The following is a 12,976-nucleotide window of genomic DNA, read 5'->3' on the forward strand; positions in this document are numbered from 1 at the left end:
TATTTACTAAGGTAAAGTGTGCATAAAAATGCATTTATTTGGTAAAAATAGCACACAAAGATTTCTTATATTGCTGTACAGAAAAGTGCTTGAAGAAACAAATAGGTGACAAGGAGCATGCCGGCAGTAAAGCACACCATTCAGAGTTAAAGTTAACTATTCGCAAAAGCACAATCTTCACAGACTTGGCTGCATGAGCAGAGCAGCTCATCCCTGGTAGGTCTGAACCCATGAATCAGTTGCCGAGACCGAAAGCCCCTGTCTCCCCACAAAAAGCCCTCCATGGCTTTCCCCAGGCAATCAGAGACTGGGCCTGCATGCAGTCTTCCACTGCTCCGCCTGCTTCTGCCCTCTTCTGGTTCTGGGAGACAAGGTAGGAGTGGAGCTTGTTGAAGAAGCAGGAGGAGACACCCATGACATCTCTGCCTCCCCATCGCCTACTTCAGCTTGGAATTGGGCCTGGCAACTAATGGGCAACCAGTGCAGAGTCGGGTCAAGCAGATCTTGCCTGATATTAGCTCCATGTGGGAAAACACATTGGAACCACACAGAGGCATTTTAAGTCTATCAGTCACTGTAGGACATGAACATAAGTAGAGTCCCGGTGGATCAGACCAAAGGCCTGTCTAGTCCAGCATCCTGTTTCTGAAAGAGGCTAATGGGAAACCCACAAGCAGGGCATCTGATGGCCTTTAGCTAAGTGGAATTTCTACCTACTTCTGCTTCAGTAGAAGAGGCCTACTGCCTTCAAGCGTTGCTCATGGGCCTTCCAGAGAAGTGTATTTGGCCACTGAGTGAAATAGGATCTTGAATTAGGTGGACATTTTGGTCTGATCCAGCAGGGGTCTTTTTATGTTCGTGAATTGAAATGCTCCAATCTTCATGGCTGCCCACAGATCCACAAACAACCAGGACTGGCATCTGTACAACATGAAAGAGAAACTACGCTTGTTTCAGTTAAAACCTTCTGGTTTAAGTATATTGCACTGCTAAGTTGGGGAAACAATCCCAAAGTAAATCCGAAACTCAACTGTCACATTGCCAACTAATGTGATTATTACAATGTCATGGCGGCTTTGAAGTTAGCTCTAAATCCCGGGAACAAAAAATAATAATAACGAATCTTAACTTCTAGTTTTAAATATGTTTCTTTTACAGAGGAAGGAGGGCAGAGTTTGAACCGTGCCCCGTTTGTACCCCAAATGTAAGCAGAAGTAAAAGGCTGTTCACAACACCAAGCAACACGGATGGTATTGAACCCCTAAATATATTGTAATCATCTTCATGGTGTGAAAGATTGATCAAAGGTGAAAAAGAGAGGAAAGCCTACAACATTTGAGGCTCTTTTAGTTTAGATAAAATATGAGTAAGAAGAAGCATGGATGGCTTATGAGAACATGAGAACATGTTGACATTCAATGAAGCTGAATACCGGAAGACTCAGGACAGATGGGGAAAAGTACTTCTGCATACAGCACATACTGTAGTTAAACTATGGAACTCATTCCCACAAGAGGCATTGATGGCCACCAACATGGATAACTTTAAGAGAGGGCTAGACAATTTCATAGAGGTAAAGGCTGCCAATGTCCTACCTCTGCTGCTAGGAGGCAGCATGCCTCCGAATGCCAATTGCTGGAAAATAACAAGTGGGGAAAGGATGAGCCTGGGAAAACCTTCCACGATCAAGGTATCTCCCCTTCCAGGTAAGTAATGTGCTGCCTTTGGCACACTTAAGTGGATGATTCAATAAGACCCTGGTTAATGAACAGCTGTGTCTGTGTGGAGCTGGAGCAATAATATATGTTGAATGTGTTCTTCTGTGCTGTAATGGGTGATTCTCCCTCTACCAAGTGTTTATCTGAGAAGACCTCCTAAAAAATGCATGAGTTGCTCTAAGTGTCCAGTGCATCTGTTTGACCGTCTTCTTCTTTGGCGACCACTTGTAGCCAACTAAGATTGTCTTCCATGAACACGGTCTTAACAGTGACTCCGTAAGTGACTGTGGAGGCCAATTCTGGATCCACACATCCTTCCACAGTGGGGACATAGGTTTCCAGGCGGGAGTTGGTCACGGTGAGGGTTTGCCAAACGTGCCTTCCTCCTAGCATGTTTCTCCCTTTCGTCCTGAGTTCGAGCATCTTCAAAGTCCACTCTGAGCAGAACGAGCCCACCCATGAGACAAGGTGAGGCAGCCACCTTGGGCAGCAGGATTCACAGGGCCAACAGATCCTTCCTCCCAAGAAATGCATTGCCCGTTGCTGCTGCCACTCTACAGTGGTCACTTGGCGAATAGGAGGCACTGATGTAGATCTTTATTCCCCCTTGTGTCTGATGTAGATCTTCACTCACCAGCTCTTCCCTGGCAGGAGGCAGGTATCATTTTGTGGTCCTCCTAAGGTGCCAAAATGTATTGGGACGGCCCAGGGTGCTGGATGGGGAGGGGGGCAACTTTGGTCTGACCCAGCAGGTTCTGCTTATGTTTTTATGGGAAGGTGGACATATTCACAGTTCTGAGCTGTGTTAAATAAACAGAAGATTATTTTCCAGTGCCTCTGTACTTAGCCCAGGTGGCAGTAAGGTGAGAGGGGAGGGTGTTATGTATTGAAGTTCTCACCCTGGCCACCAGGGGTATTGTGTATATTAGTTTTCACTCAGGTCCACGTAAGTTAATTTAGGCGGGATACCCTGGGCTGTTGTTACAGTGCTGACAGCCGGCTTCCTATAAAAGCAGGCCGGCTGAGCTGTTTGCTGTTCAGTTCAGTTCCAGCTTACTTATAAAGAACTACTTGGAGAAATCTCTGTGTCGTCTGCTATGTCCACCCACTACTTAATAGAGGGCTTATCTCCCTAGGTACCGAGCCTCCCTCCTCAGCGGAAACCCCCCTGAAAATAGTCTCCAAAAACAATTAGGCTTGAAAGCAGACTCCTATTGGAGCCAGTGAAATTTTTACCTCCCCAAGTCCAATTTTTATTTATTAATTTATTTATTATTATTACATTTATATACAACCTTTCTTCCAAGAAGCTCAATGTGGTGAAAATGGTGTTCCTCTCCAGACTTTGTCCTCACAACAACAGCTTAGGCTGAGAGATACTGGCTAGTCCAAGGTCCCTCAGTGAGCTTCATAGCTGTGGGGGGGATTTGAACCCTATTCTCCCAGGTCCTAGTCCAACACTCTGGTGCTGTGGTGGGGGAGGACGGAATTTGTCCTCCGAGCATTGCAGCACACAGAGAAGAGTTTGCCCTTAACTCCCCAGCTTTAAGCTTAAATAAATATCCCCTCCATACATTAAGGAGGCTTTGAAACATGAACTCCAGTGGAAGCTTGGCTGCATCCATATTATGTATTTAAACCACTCAGAAACCGGGGAACTTGTGTGCTGTGAAGATACCAGAGGACAACCCCATGTATGTTGCTCTTTGAAGGAAGATCTTTGTGGAAATATTTGGTCAGGAGTTCAGCGATGCTCCCTCAGAACCTCTCTTCTGCAAAAAAAACTCTGCACATGCTCTGACACTCAAGATTCTGTTGCAACGGAGAAATGTGAGCCATTCTAGAAGCTTGGGGAGGGGTGGAGAGAGAGGGGGGGATTCCCAGAGTTTCCTGGGAAAAGAGGTTGACTTTTAAACCACTCTGGGAACTGTAGTTCTGTGAGCCCAACAGGTGACTCCTATCAACTATCAACAAACTACATTTCCCAGGATTCTCTGAGGAAAGCCATGGGTGTTTGAAGTGGTATGATACTGCTTTAAATGTATAGTTCAGATGGGGCCTAAGTCCCTTGGGTACTCCTATGTGCCAAGAGACTTAAGGAACTGAAATAATGGCTTGTGAATACCGTGACTTATTGCTTTTTTAATCCTTAGGAATGGCCAAAGTGAAACTGGGTGGCAGGTGGAAGTCGAACCTGGTAAGAGGGAGGAATTACTGGAGAGGTGAAACTGGGTCTTTGGCAGCTTAAGCAAAGAGGGGGAAACAGCATGTGTTATATCAGTATGTAGCTCAATTTTAGTACAGCAGCAGAATTGGCATTTTCTTGAAGGGATTACGGGTGACTGTACTCAGATGACCTCTACAAAGGAATTCAGCTAACGGGGAGTCATAACTTCCTAAAAAGAACGGCAATTTTAAACCTGCAGACTCCCCTCGTCCGCTCGCGCTATGTGCTTGACAGGTTATTCCAAGCACATTATGTGCTTGTCTGAGACTCTCTGCAGGCTTACATCCTTAAAGATGTAAGAACACTAATCAGAATCTTTGCTACTGTCAGATTAAGGCTCTTGTTCAGAACTTCGTGTGTTCTTGTGGGTTTTTCTTTCTTTTCTAAATCCTTTTGAATTCCTTGTCAGACAGATTTCCCCCCACCAAAAAAAACACACATCCAACTTGTATTAACATAGGCAATCACAGGGGGATTTAACTGTGAAAGCTGAGAAACATCACAACTCAACTTCTCTTTCAAAATTCAGATTAAGCGCTGGGAAGAAGGGCTATGTTTCATAAAATGCCATTGTCAGATGACAGCAGTTTGGTAGCCAAAACAAAATAAAGTGTATTTTGAATGATAGCCCTTAGAAAAATACACAGTAGGTGCAAGTCCGAAACTGTGTTGCTGGTTATACACCATCAACAGACAATGGGGAGAGAAAGTTAAATAATTGTAAATTTTAAGAACTCATTTTGATCTTGTGTTTTCCTCCTCCCGCCCTTTTCTTTTTCCTTGTATGCCATGTCTTTTCTTATTATTGTTTTTATTGATTTTCATGGCTAACAAAGGCACATATAGCACCTCCGTTTTCAGTTCATAGAGTCCTGTCTACAAGTCAGTCACGTTTGGTGTGACACACTGCTATCATAGGTGTTGTGGAGTTGTGGGGGAGAAAGATGTGGGGAGAGATTAAGTTATTTTGAGATTAAGAGCCTGAGGGAAGAGCCTGAGGGAAGGGACATCTACATCTGCAACATATATTTAAAGCAGAAGATTCAGTCTCTAGCTGGCAGGCAACTCTAGTTGAAACTGGGTAGGTATAGAAGTTGGAAACACAGCAAGGTCATTCCTGCGCCCCTGCATTTCAAGTCATATGCTATACAGACCAGAGAGAGGGCAGAGATGTCTTCTTCACACAATGCCCATTTCCTGATTTGTTTCCCTGTGCTGAAATCCAATTCACTGAAGCTGTCATCTGAGCATGTGCAATGGTTATCTGAAATGTACACACCTCATCTTAGCTGCCACTTCCATTTTCAGATTGGATGGAAGCTGGTTTGAGGGAAAGTACATAGTTTTTTGGGGGGGTTTTGTTTTTAACATATTTTTATTAAAGATTTATTGGTTTACAAAAGTATGTGCAATGTCTCTTTTTTCAAGTTACATTTTCTACAGATCAGTTTCATTTGTTGAGACATTAGTGTTACATTAGGAAGGGAGAAAGAGGTGGAGGGGGGCATGGTGAGTGGGGTGGGGTCGGGTGGCAATGTTTCTGTTCAACTTAATGTATGTGTGGGGTTTTGTGTCAGCGTCGCTTGTGCGGGTTCTCTTCACTATTTGTGTTTCTTTGGTGGTGAGAGAGGTTGGGGTTGGCCTAGGGTGCAGTTGTTTGTTTGTGACTGGCTGTGGTGAGCTTTGTTTTCATGTGTGAGTGGGGTGGGAGTACATAACTCAGTTGATTATAAAGAGGTCAGCAAACTTTTTCAGCAGGGGGCTGGTCCACTGTCCCTTAGACCTTGTGGGGGGCCGGACTATATTTTGAAAAAACATATGAACGAATTCCTATGCCCCACAAATAACCCAGAGATGCATTTTAAATAAAAGCACACATTCTACTCATGTAAAAACACCAGGCAGGCCCCACAAATAACCCAGAGATGCATTTTAAATAAAAGGACACATTCTACTCATGTAACATGCTGATTCCCGGACCGTCCGCGGGCCACTGGATTGAGAAGGCAATTGGGCCAGATCCGGCCCCCGGGCCTTAGCTTGCCTACCCTGGTAATAGAACATATGATTCTATGATTCTATGATTCTATGAGAGTCTTAATCTCAGGGTTGTGGGTTTGAGCAGCAAGTTGGGCAAAAGATTCCTGCATTGCAGGGGGTTGGACTAGATGACCTTCGTAGTCCTTTCGGCTCTACAATTCTATGAATCTATGAGTATTTCTCAAGAAGCTACAGGGTACCTATTGACTGTGGCTAACATCCAGTGTGTGGATCCAGTGTGTGGTGTTGGCTAACACCAACGCGGGTGGCGCTGTGGGTTAAACCGCAGAGCCTAGGACTTGCCGATCAGAAGGTCGGTGGTTTGAATCCCCGCAACGGGGTGAGCTCCCGTTGCTCAGGCCCTGCTCCTGTCAACCTAGCAGTTCAAAAGCACGTCAAAGTGCAAGTAGATAAATAGGTACCACTCCAGCGGGAAGGTAAATGGCTTTTCTGTGTGCTGCTCTGGTTCGCCAGAAGCGGCTTAGTCATGCTGGCCACATGACCCGGAAACTGTACACCGGCTCCCTCGGCCAATAAAGCGAGATTAGCACCCCAACCCCAGAGTTGGCCACGACTGGACCTAATGGTCAGGGGTCCCGTTACCTTTACCTAACATCCAGTGTACTCAGTTTCAGACACCAGCAGAACCAGAGCGAGTGGTAATGTGTACACAGCCATGATCAGCTAGCAGATGATGGGGAATATTTTGCCTGAGACTGTGGAGATTTGCTGCCAATCAGAGTCAACATGATTGGGCTAAACAGACAAATAATCTGACTTGGGGTGGGCAGAAGTTGATTAAGATCTGTTGGTGATTCATCAAATGACGTGCTGCAGGTCTGCAAAGGATTTTGCCTCCACAATAGTTGAGCAATTAGTACGTAAACTTTATTAGCCCAGTTAATCCAAACATAAATTTTATTAATTTCCTCCTCCCCTCCACACTGGAGAGCAAAGCCGTTTTGGATATGCTCAAAGCATCGAACCGGCTAATAATGCATCAGGCCTGTGTTTTGCATTATACGGTGCTAGTTTTGACAGCGATGTGGCGCTGAAGGGGGAAACATTACTTTAGTTTTTTTTATCCATTGTATTAGAAAGGCAAGAATACAATTATTAAAATATCACTTATGTGCTTTGATTCACAGAACAAATAAAACAATAGTTTATTAAGTAGGCTACTGCGGCTTTGAGCAATTTTTAAGTGGTCCATGGCCATGCACACATAGAAGTTTGGAAGCTGCTTCCTCCTGTAACTTAGGAACATGGGAAACTGCCTTATACCAAACATAGGAGCCAATATTTGAGGGGGTCAACTCCCCCCCAAGTTGAAGGCCATTGCCATTCGAATGGTGTGTGCATGCCAAGTCATGTGATTAATTATTCAAGGCGTTGGTTACCTGAGGGGGGGGCATATTTTAGTCAAGTTGGTGCCCCTGATACCAAGCCAGAGCGGGTCAACATTGAGTGGCAGTGGGTCTCCAACATTTCAGGAAGGTAATCTCTCTTAGCTCTACCTGGAGATCCTGAGGACTAAACCTGGACCCCCATGTTCCTTTGACAAATATTTATCAGAGCTGAAAGTGGAAGTCCAATAGATACCTGTTTTGTTTGTCCCTGTAAGACAAGGCAAGTATTGGGTAAGGTAGATCATTTTGGACAGTTCTTCAATAGGGCAGGGAGAGCCTCAACTTGGTAATTAAGACTGTAACAGCTGCTGGACTTATAGGGGCAATTGCAAAAATAAATAAATCTCCTCCTCTGATCTGAACTTCCCCCCCCCCCCCCCAAAGTGGACTGGCTCAGTTGTGGAAAACTGGTTTTGGGGGTTGGATGGGATGGGAAAGGAAGAAACCTTTATAGACCTCTTTTTGTGTGGTGGTGGGGTTTTGACGACACCACACAACAACAACAACAACAACAACCATCCATGAGTTTCTCCCACGAAATCAAGGCTGCTGGCTGTGTGCAGCTCCCATGCCCAGAAATCTTCCTGGGACCTAAATGGTGTTTGAGCAAAGGGAGGAAAAGACTCAACTTTCCCCATCGTCTTCCACCCATCCCCTGCTGCAGGTGATACACACCCTGAGGGTGTTTTGTGCGTTTTTTTGGTGGGGTGGGGGGAGTTTAGAGCGAAGAGAAAGGAGATGAGGGGAGGGAGAACAGGAGGAGAGAGTGAGTGGAGGAGGAGGAAAGGGGGAATGAGAGAGAGAGAGAGAGGGCGCAGAAGGAGGACCAATCTTGGGAGGGAAAGGTATTAGGAACAGCTGCTCTAGCTCTTGCTCCCGCTCCCTTCCCAACGCTCAAACCCGCTGCCAAAAGCAGCTCCAGGAGCCAGCAAGCATGGGCAAAAGTCCCCCTTTACCCCTGAGATCAGGCTGGCTCCATCTGTTGACAGCGGCGGCGTTCTGCATCTGGGGGTCAGAAGCCAAGGTAACCCCGTGGGGATGTTTACGTGGTGGGCGGGCGGGCGGGGAGGGGGTGCTCTCTTTCGGGTCCCCCTCCTTCCTTCCTTCCTTCTGGGTAGATTTCTCCCTCTTAGTGAGGGGTGGCGGGGCACCCTTAAAACTCCCAACTCCAGCGGTAGGTGATGCGTGGGGAGTGGGGGGCTCATAACGCCGAGCCACAAAGTGTGGGGTTGGTGCGTAATTGCGTTTTCTCTTCAACCGGGGACGGGGGGGGGGGCGGGGAGTGGGGGGGGGTTGGTGGGTTGGCTTGTCCAGACATGCCAGGATGTTTTTGTTTTTCCAGCGAGTGGTGGTTGTGCTGGGGGATCTGGAAGAGAAGGAAACGCTTTGATTTGCAAATTGTGCCCATGTGTGAAAAATAAAAAAAAAAGGTGGGTGGAGAGCGGGAGGCGGCTACCGCCTTTCAAGTCAGCGAGGGGAGATGTTTATGATTTTCTCTGCCCGAGAGTGGAGAGCAGCGTACACGGTCGCCTTTTATTCTCACCCCGTTGACTCTGGTCTTTTTCTGTTTTTTTGTTTTTTGTTCTGGTTTTTTAAACTATGCTACGCGGAAAATTTGGAGACGGGGGCGGTGGGCTATAGAGCAAGGACACACGAGTGTGTTTTCCTCTTTGATCTGTCACGTGTACCCCTCCCCCGCCCGCCCCGCTCTCCTTTTAATTAAGTTGCAAGGAAGGACCTGACCACCTCATATCTGAAAGGCTTTTCACGCTCTGGAATCGGTGCCTTAGATGGAAATCCCGATTAAAACAGGTGAGGGGGTGGGCGAGGCAGAGCTGCTCAGATGAGCCTGTTGAGCTAATTAATTTGGTCCTCTGGCCACAGATAACAGAGGATGGCTTTTGCTTTGTTTTCAAGGACTCAGAGGTCTGAAACTGTACCTGCTACCTCCTGCCTTCCTCCTACTTTCCTTTTTAGGCAAACAGGTGCTTCAGGCTTTTGTACAGTTTCAAAAACCTGTGTGATCTGTTTGACTGCTGTTCTCACACTGTTGCTGCCAACGTGGGGCGAAGTCTGTTGCCCATGAGGTTTTTTGGGGGACGGTTTCCATTATCCTTGACTGTAAGTCATGCTTTATAAGGCTAATCAGGGGCGGACATGGGTCATCTTTTGTAATATGGCGCCCTGTGCAAGGCCAAAATTTGGCACCCCAAAATGGATTTTTTGCACCCCTTGGCTCGGTGCCCTTTGCAGAGGAACAGCCTGCACCACCCTAAATCTGGCGCTGGACCAGCGAAGTGAGGAGCTGAATAAAATCTGAAGGGCCACTGGTTCTCGATTCCTGTCTTTAAAGAGATTGTAAGAGGCAAGTGTGATAGGCTAAGCATTTGTTCCATCGCTGAAATTTGGCAGTGAAAATGGCAGGGTTCGTGAGTGTGTGTGTGTGTTTAATTTTTATACCATGTTACATTTCCAGTAAGGCTTTCAGAGGCAAGAGAAAATAAAACATTACAAATCAAAATCAAAATAGAATAAAGATCCATGTTTAAAGCAGCATGATTAACAGGAAGAACTACAGTTCCCAGGATTCTTTGGGGGAAGCCATGTGCTTTGAAGGTGTGCTGGATGTGCTATAAAATGTATGGTGTGGATCGGCCTACGTTCCATTGGTGCATATCATTTTGTCAACAGAACAAGTGTACCGCTAAATGACTTTAACTTAGCTCTACCTTGGATACAACCTAATGGTCCAAACTATAAATGATGTTGATTACATTTTTAAAAAATAAATACGCAGATTAATTCATGTAAACAGTAACCTCAGGGAAGCCTTAACAACTTTCGGACTGTGAGGAGTAAAATTTTAACTCTTTTCTATCCCTGACATGCTCCTGACAAAAATCCTCACTCCAAAACTGCTATTTGCATTTGTAGTGACCATTGGCCCCGTTCAGATGAAATGGTAGAAGCAGCTTCTGAGAGCCAATTTTGTCAGGATTTGGAAAGAAAGAGTTAAACGCCACTCCCCACGTCAGGCTTCCCCCCTATGCTGCTGTAGATATAAACAAGCACACATGTCAATTGCATTAGCACAAGTAACACCTTGTCTCCATTGAGAGTTCCTTGATTTTGACCATGTATGCATAGGAACTCATTGGGTCTGCCTCAAGGGCACAACCTGCTTTAAGTTTCTAGAGTTGAATTTATTATCCCAGAGGAGAAAGTGAGTGATGTATTATTGGGTGGTAACTGAAGTTGTGTTTTTTTGCTGCCAAGGGTCAGAGTCTGGATTATATTTTCTGAAGGTTTGTAAGGTTTATTAATACGACTCGGTGTGAGAGACTGAATCAGTTTACTGTGAGAGGATTTTTAGGACCCACCCAGTTTTTTTTATTGTACGCTGTTTCAAACTGTTTTTTAATATTGTGGTTAAATTGTTGTGATCTGTCCCAGTAACCTGCCCCAGGATCTTAGGGTGAAGAACAGATTAACAACAACCAACTATGTCCAACTGGGTGGGAGATGAGAAGGGAACATTTATATTGCTGTCTGTATGGTGCGGTATTGCCCTAGATAGAGGTGGGTGAATTAACTGGTTGTATTTAATGCTGCCTAGGATTTTGTGTGTGCCAGATGTTAGCTTTGCAACAAATAGCTGGCTGCGTACTAGCTGTATTATGGGTACTGTGGTAGTTGGGAATAGTTGAGGGTGAGGTTTGTGTGCAGAGGACTGCCAATGATGTATTTGGGAGATGTTTTTGTGGGTGGGTGACGTGTGGGTGCAGCTCCTACCTCAGTTATTTTGTTTACCCACGAATGGAGTTTGTGCTGTGTTTTCATATTTGACTTTTTATTTATTTTTTACTTTTTCTGTTTAAGAGAACATTGTATTCCCCTTCACAGAGCTACAATTCGCAGTCACTTAAGAAGCCACAGTTCCCAGGATTTTTTCCAGGGAACTCATTGGCTTTGAATGTGCATTGCACTCTATCAAGCGTCCATATGACTGGACAGATGGCTTTTGAAGAGGAGAAAGTAAGCAGTCTGGGGTCTTTTTTTGGCCTTCATGGTTTTGACAAGAAATAACATTGGCTTTTTCCTTTTAAGACTTCACAAGCCATTAATCTTGTGGCTGTGAAGTTTTCTTTCTTTTTCTTTTTCTTTGTTGGAAATACAATCATTTCGAGTCATGAATATGATTTCAACATTGGTCTGTTTAAAGACCATTGCACAGCTTTGCAGCACATCTAAGCATGGCTCTGAGAGCTAAAAAATTAGTTTCTGTCAGAGCCTTCTGATAGACCTCCCTATCCCTATTCAGACAAATAAAAAGTATAATTTCCTGCCTTGGAGCTTTGATTGGACAAACCACTAAGCCTGCAAATTTATTTTTAAAAGATTTATTGGCTAGGCCTTCTTCCCACAGAGGTGGTAAACCTGTGACTGGACTTTACTACTTTCAGTTGCAGGCAGGGACGCATATGATAGGATGTGAAGGTGATCTGGCTGCGACATCTGTCACCCCACTGATCGCCAGGGTTGGTTTGGCTGATCTGACTGGCTAGGCGGGTGTCCCCTCCCCTCCCTCCCTGCTCCTTGTGCGTCCCTCCCAAAACTGTGTGCTCGGTGGAAGATGAAGACCATCCCAGATAGAAGGAGCCTACTGTTTTTCAGTCAAGGGTGTACGATAGAATGTGCCTCCATGTAAAAATAAAAATCCTTTGTATGCACAGAAAGCTAGCAGATCAGGGAGAAGACATGGTCAGAAACTCCCCCCCCCCCGAAAGGCTACTGTTCTGTATGCATGGAGTTTTATATAACAGAACTTTCATTTATGAGAGTCCTCATCTGCATATCTAGGAAAACTGTAGTTTCCCCCCTCATGGGGCTAGAATTTGCAGTTTCCTTAGCAGACTACAGTTCCCATGATTCTTTGGAAAAGTCACTGGCTATAAATATGGCATGGATCTGCCTGTTATTGCACAAGAGAATACATAAGCAGGTTTCTGGCTGTTGCAAATGGATTGCAAATAGATTGTAGAATCTTCTGCACAACAAGTTCCTGCTAGGAGAGCTGTTGTGCTGGATGCCCACCCACTAGTTTGCGCAAGTCTGTATAGCATCCTTCCCCAAGTTGATGCCCTCCAAATGTTTTGGTCTGTAACTCCTCACTGGGGGAGACTGCCATATATGATAACACTGTACACCCCAATCTTATATATGTGTACTTGGCAGTAAACTCAATCGAGCCTATTCCCAGGTGCACTGGAGTGCAGCCCTAGTTATATCACCTTAATTTGGCTCTGAATATTGTTGCTTGTATATCTTTCCAAATAATCTTTGCTACATGAACTAGGTGGATCCTAATGAAAGATGTATTTGGAGACACCATCAGAGAAACCAGTCTCAAAGAACTTATCACATTCATCCCAGGTCATTGTGAAAATAAATTTGGCCAATAGATTGTACTGTAGAGATAGGGTATCTCCTGTATGTGCAGGAAGTCCCAGGTCCATGTCTTTGCATCTCCAGGTAGGACCAGGGAAGATTCCTGCCTGAGTCCCTGGACAACCAACAACAAG

At 45.2% G+C, this 12,976-nt stretch overlaps 1 protein-coding gene across 4 annotated transcripts in view; it reads left to right on the forward strand.

Moving 5' to 3' along the window:
• Positions 1 to 8,165: 8,165 nt before the first annotated feature.
• LOC308465295 (uncharacterized protein) overlaps positions 8,166 to 12,976 on the forward strand; it is a 44,130-nt gene continuing 39,319 nt past the window's right edge. Inside the window, exon 1 of one of the 4 annotated variants that reach the window (XM_080985127.1) lies at positions 8,166 to 8,418. In XM_080985127.1, the coding sequence (XP_080841253.1) occupies positions 8,329 to 8,418 (90 nt within the window). In that variant the 5' untranslated portion in view covers positions 8,166 to 8,328. Of the gene's footprint in view, positions 8,419 to 8,479; positions 8,569 to 9,090; positions 9,207 to 10,869; positions 10,974 to 12,976 lie in introns of those variants that run through there. The other 3 variants (XM_080985128.1, XM_080985129.1, XM_080985130.1) reach the window with 3 other exon arrangements.

This window comes from Podarcis pityusensis (genome assembly GCF_964106645.2).
Source record: "Podarcis pityusensis genome assembly, chromosome: 16".
Taxonomy (NCBI): Eukaryota; Metazoa; Chordata; class Lepidosauria; order Squamata; family Lacertidae; genus Podarcis; species Podarcis pityusensis.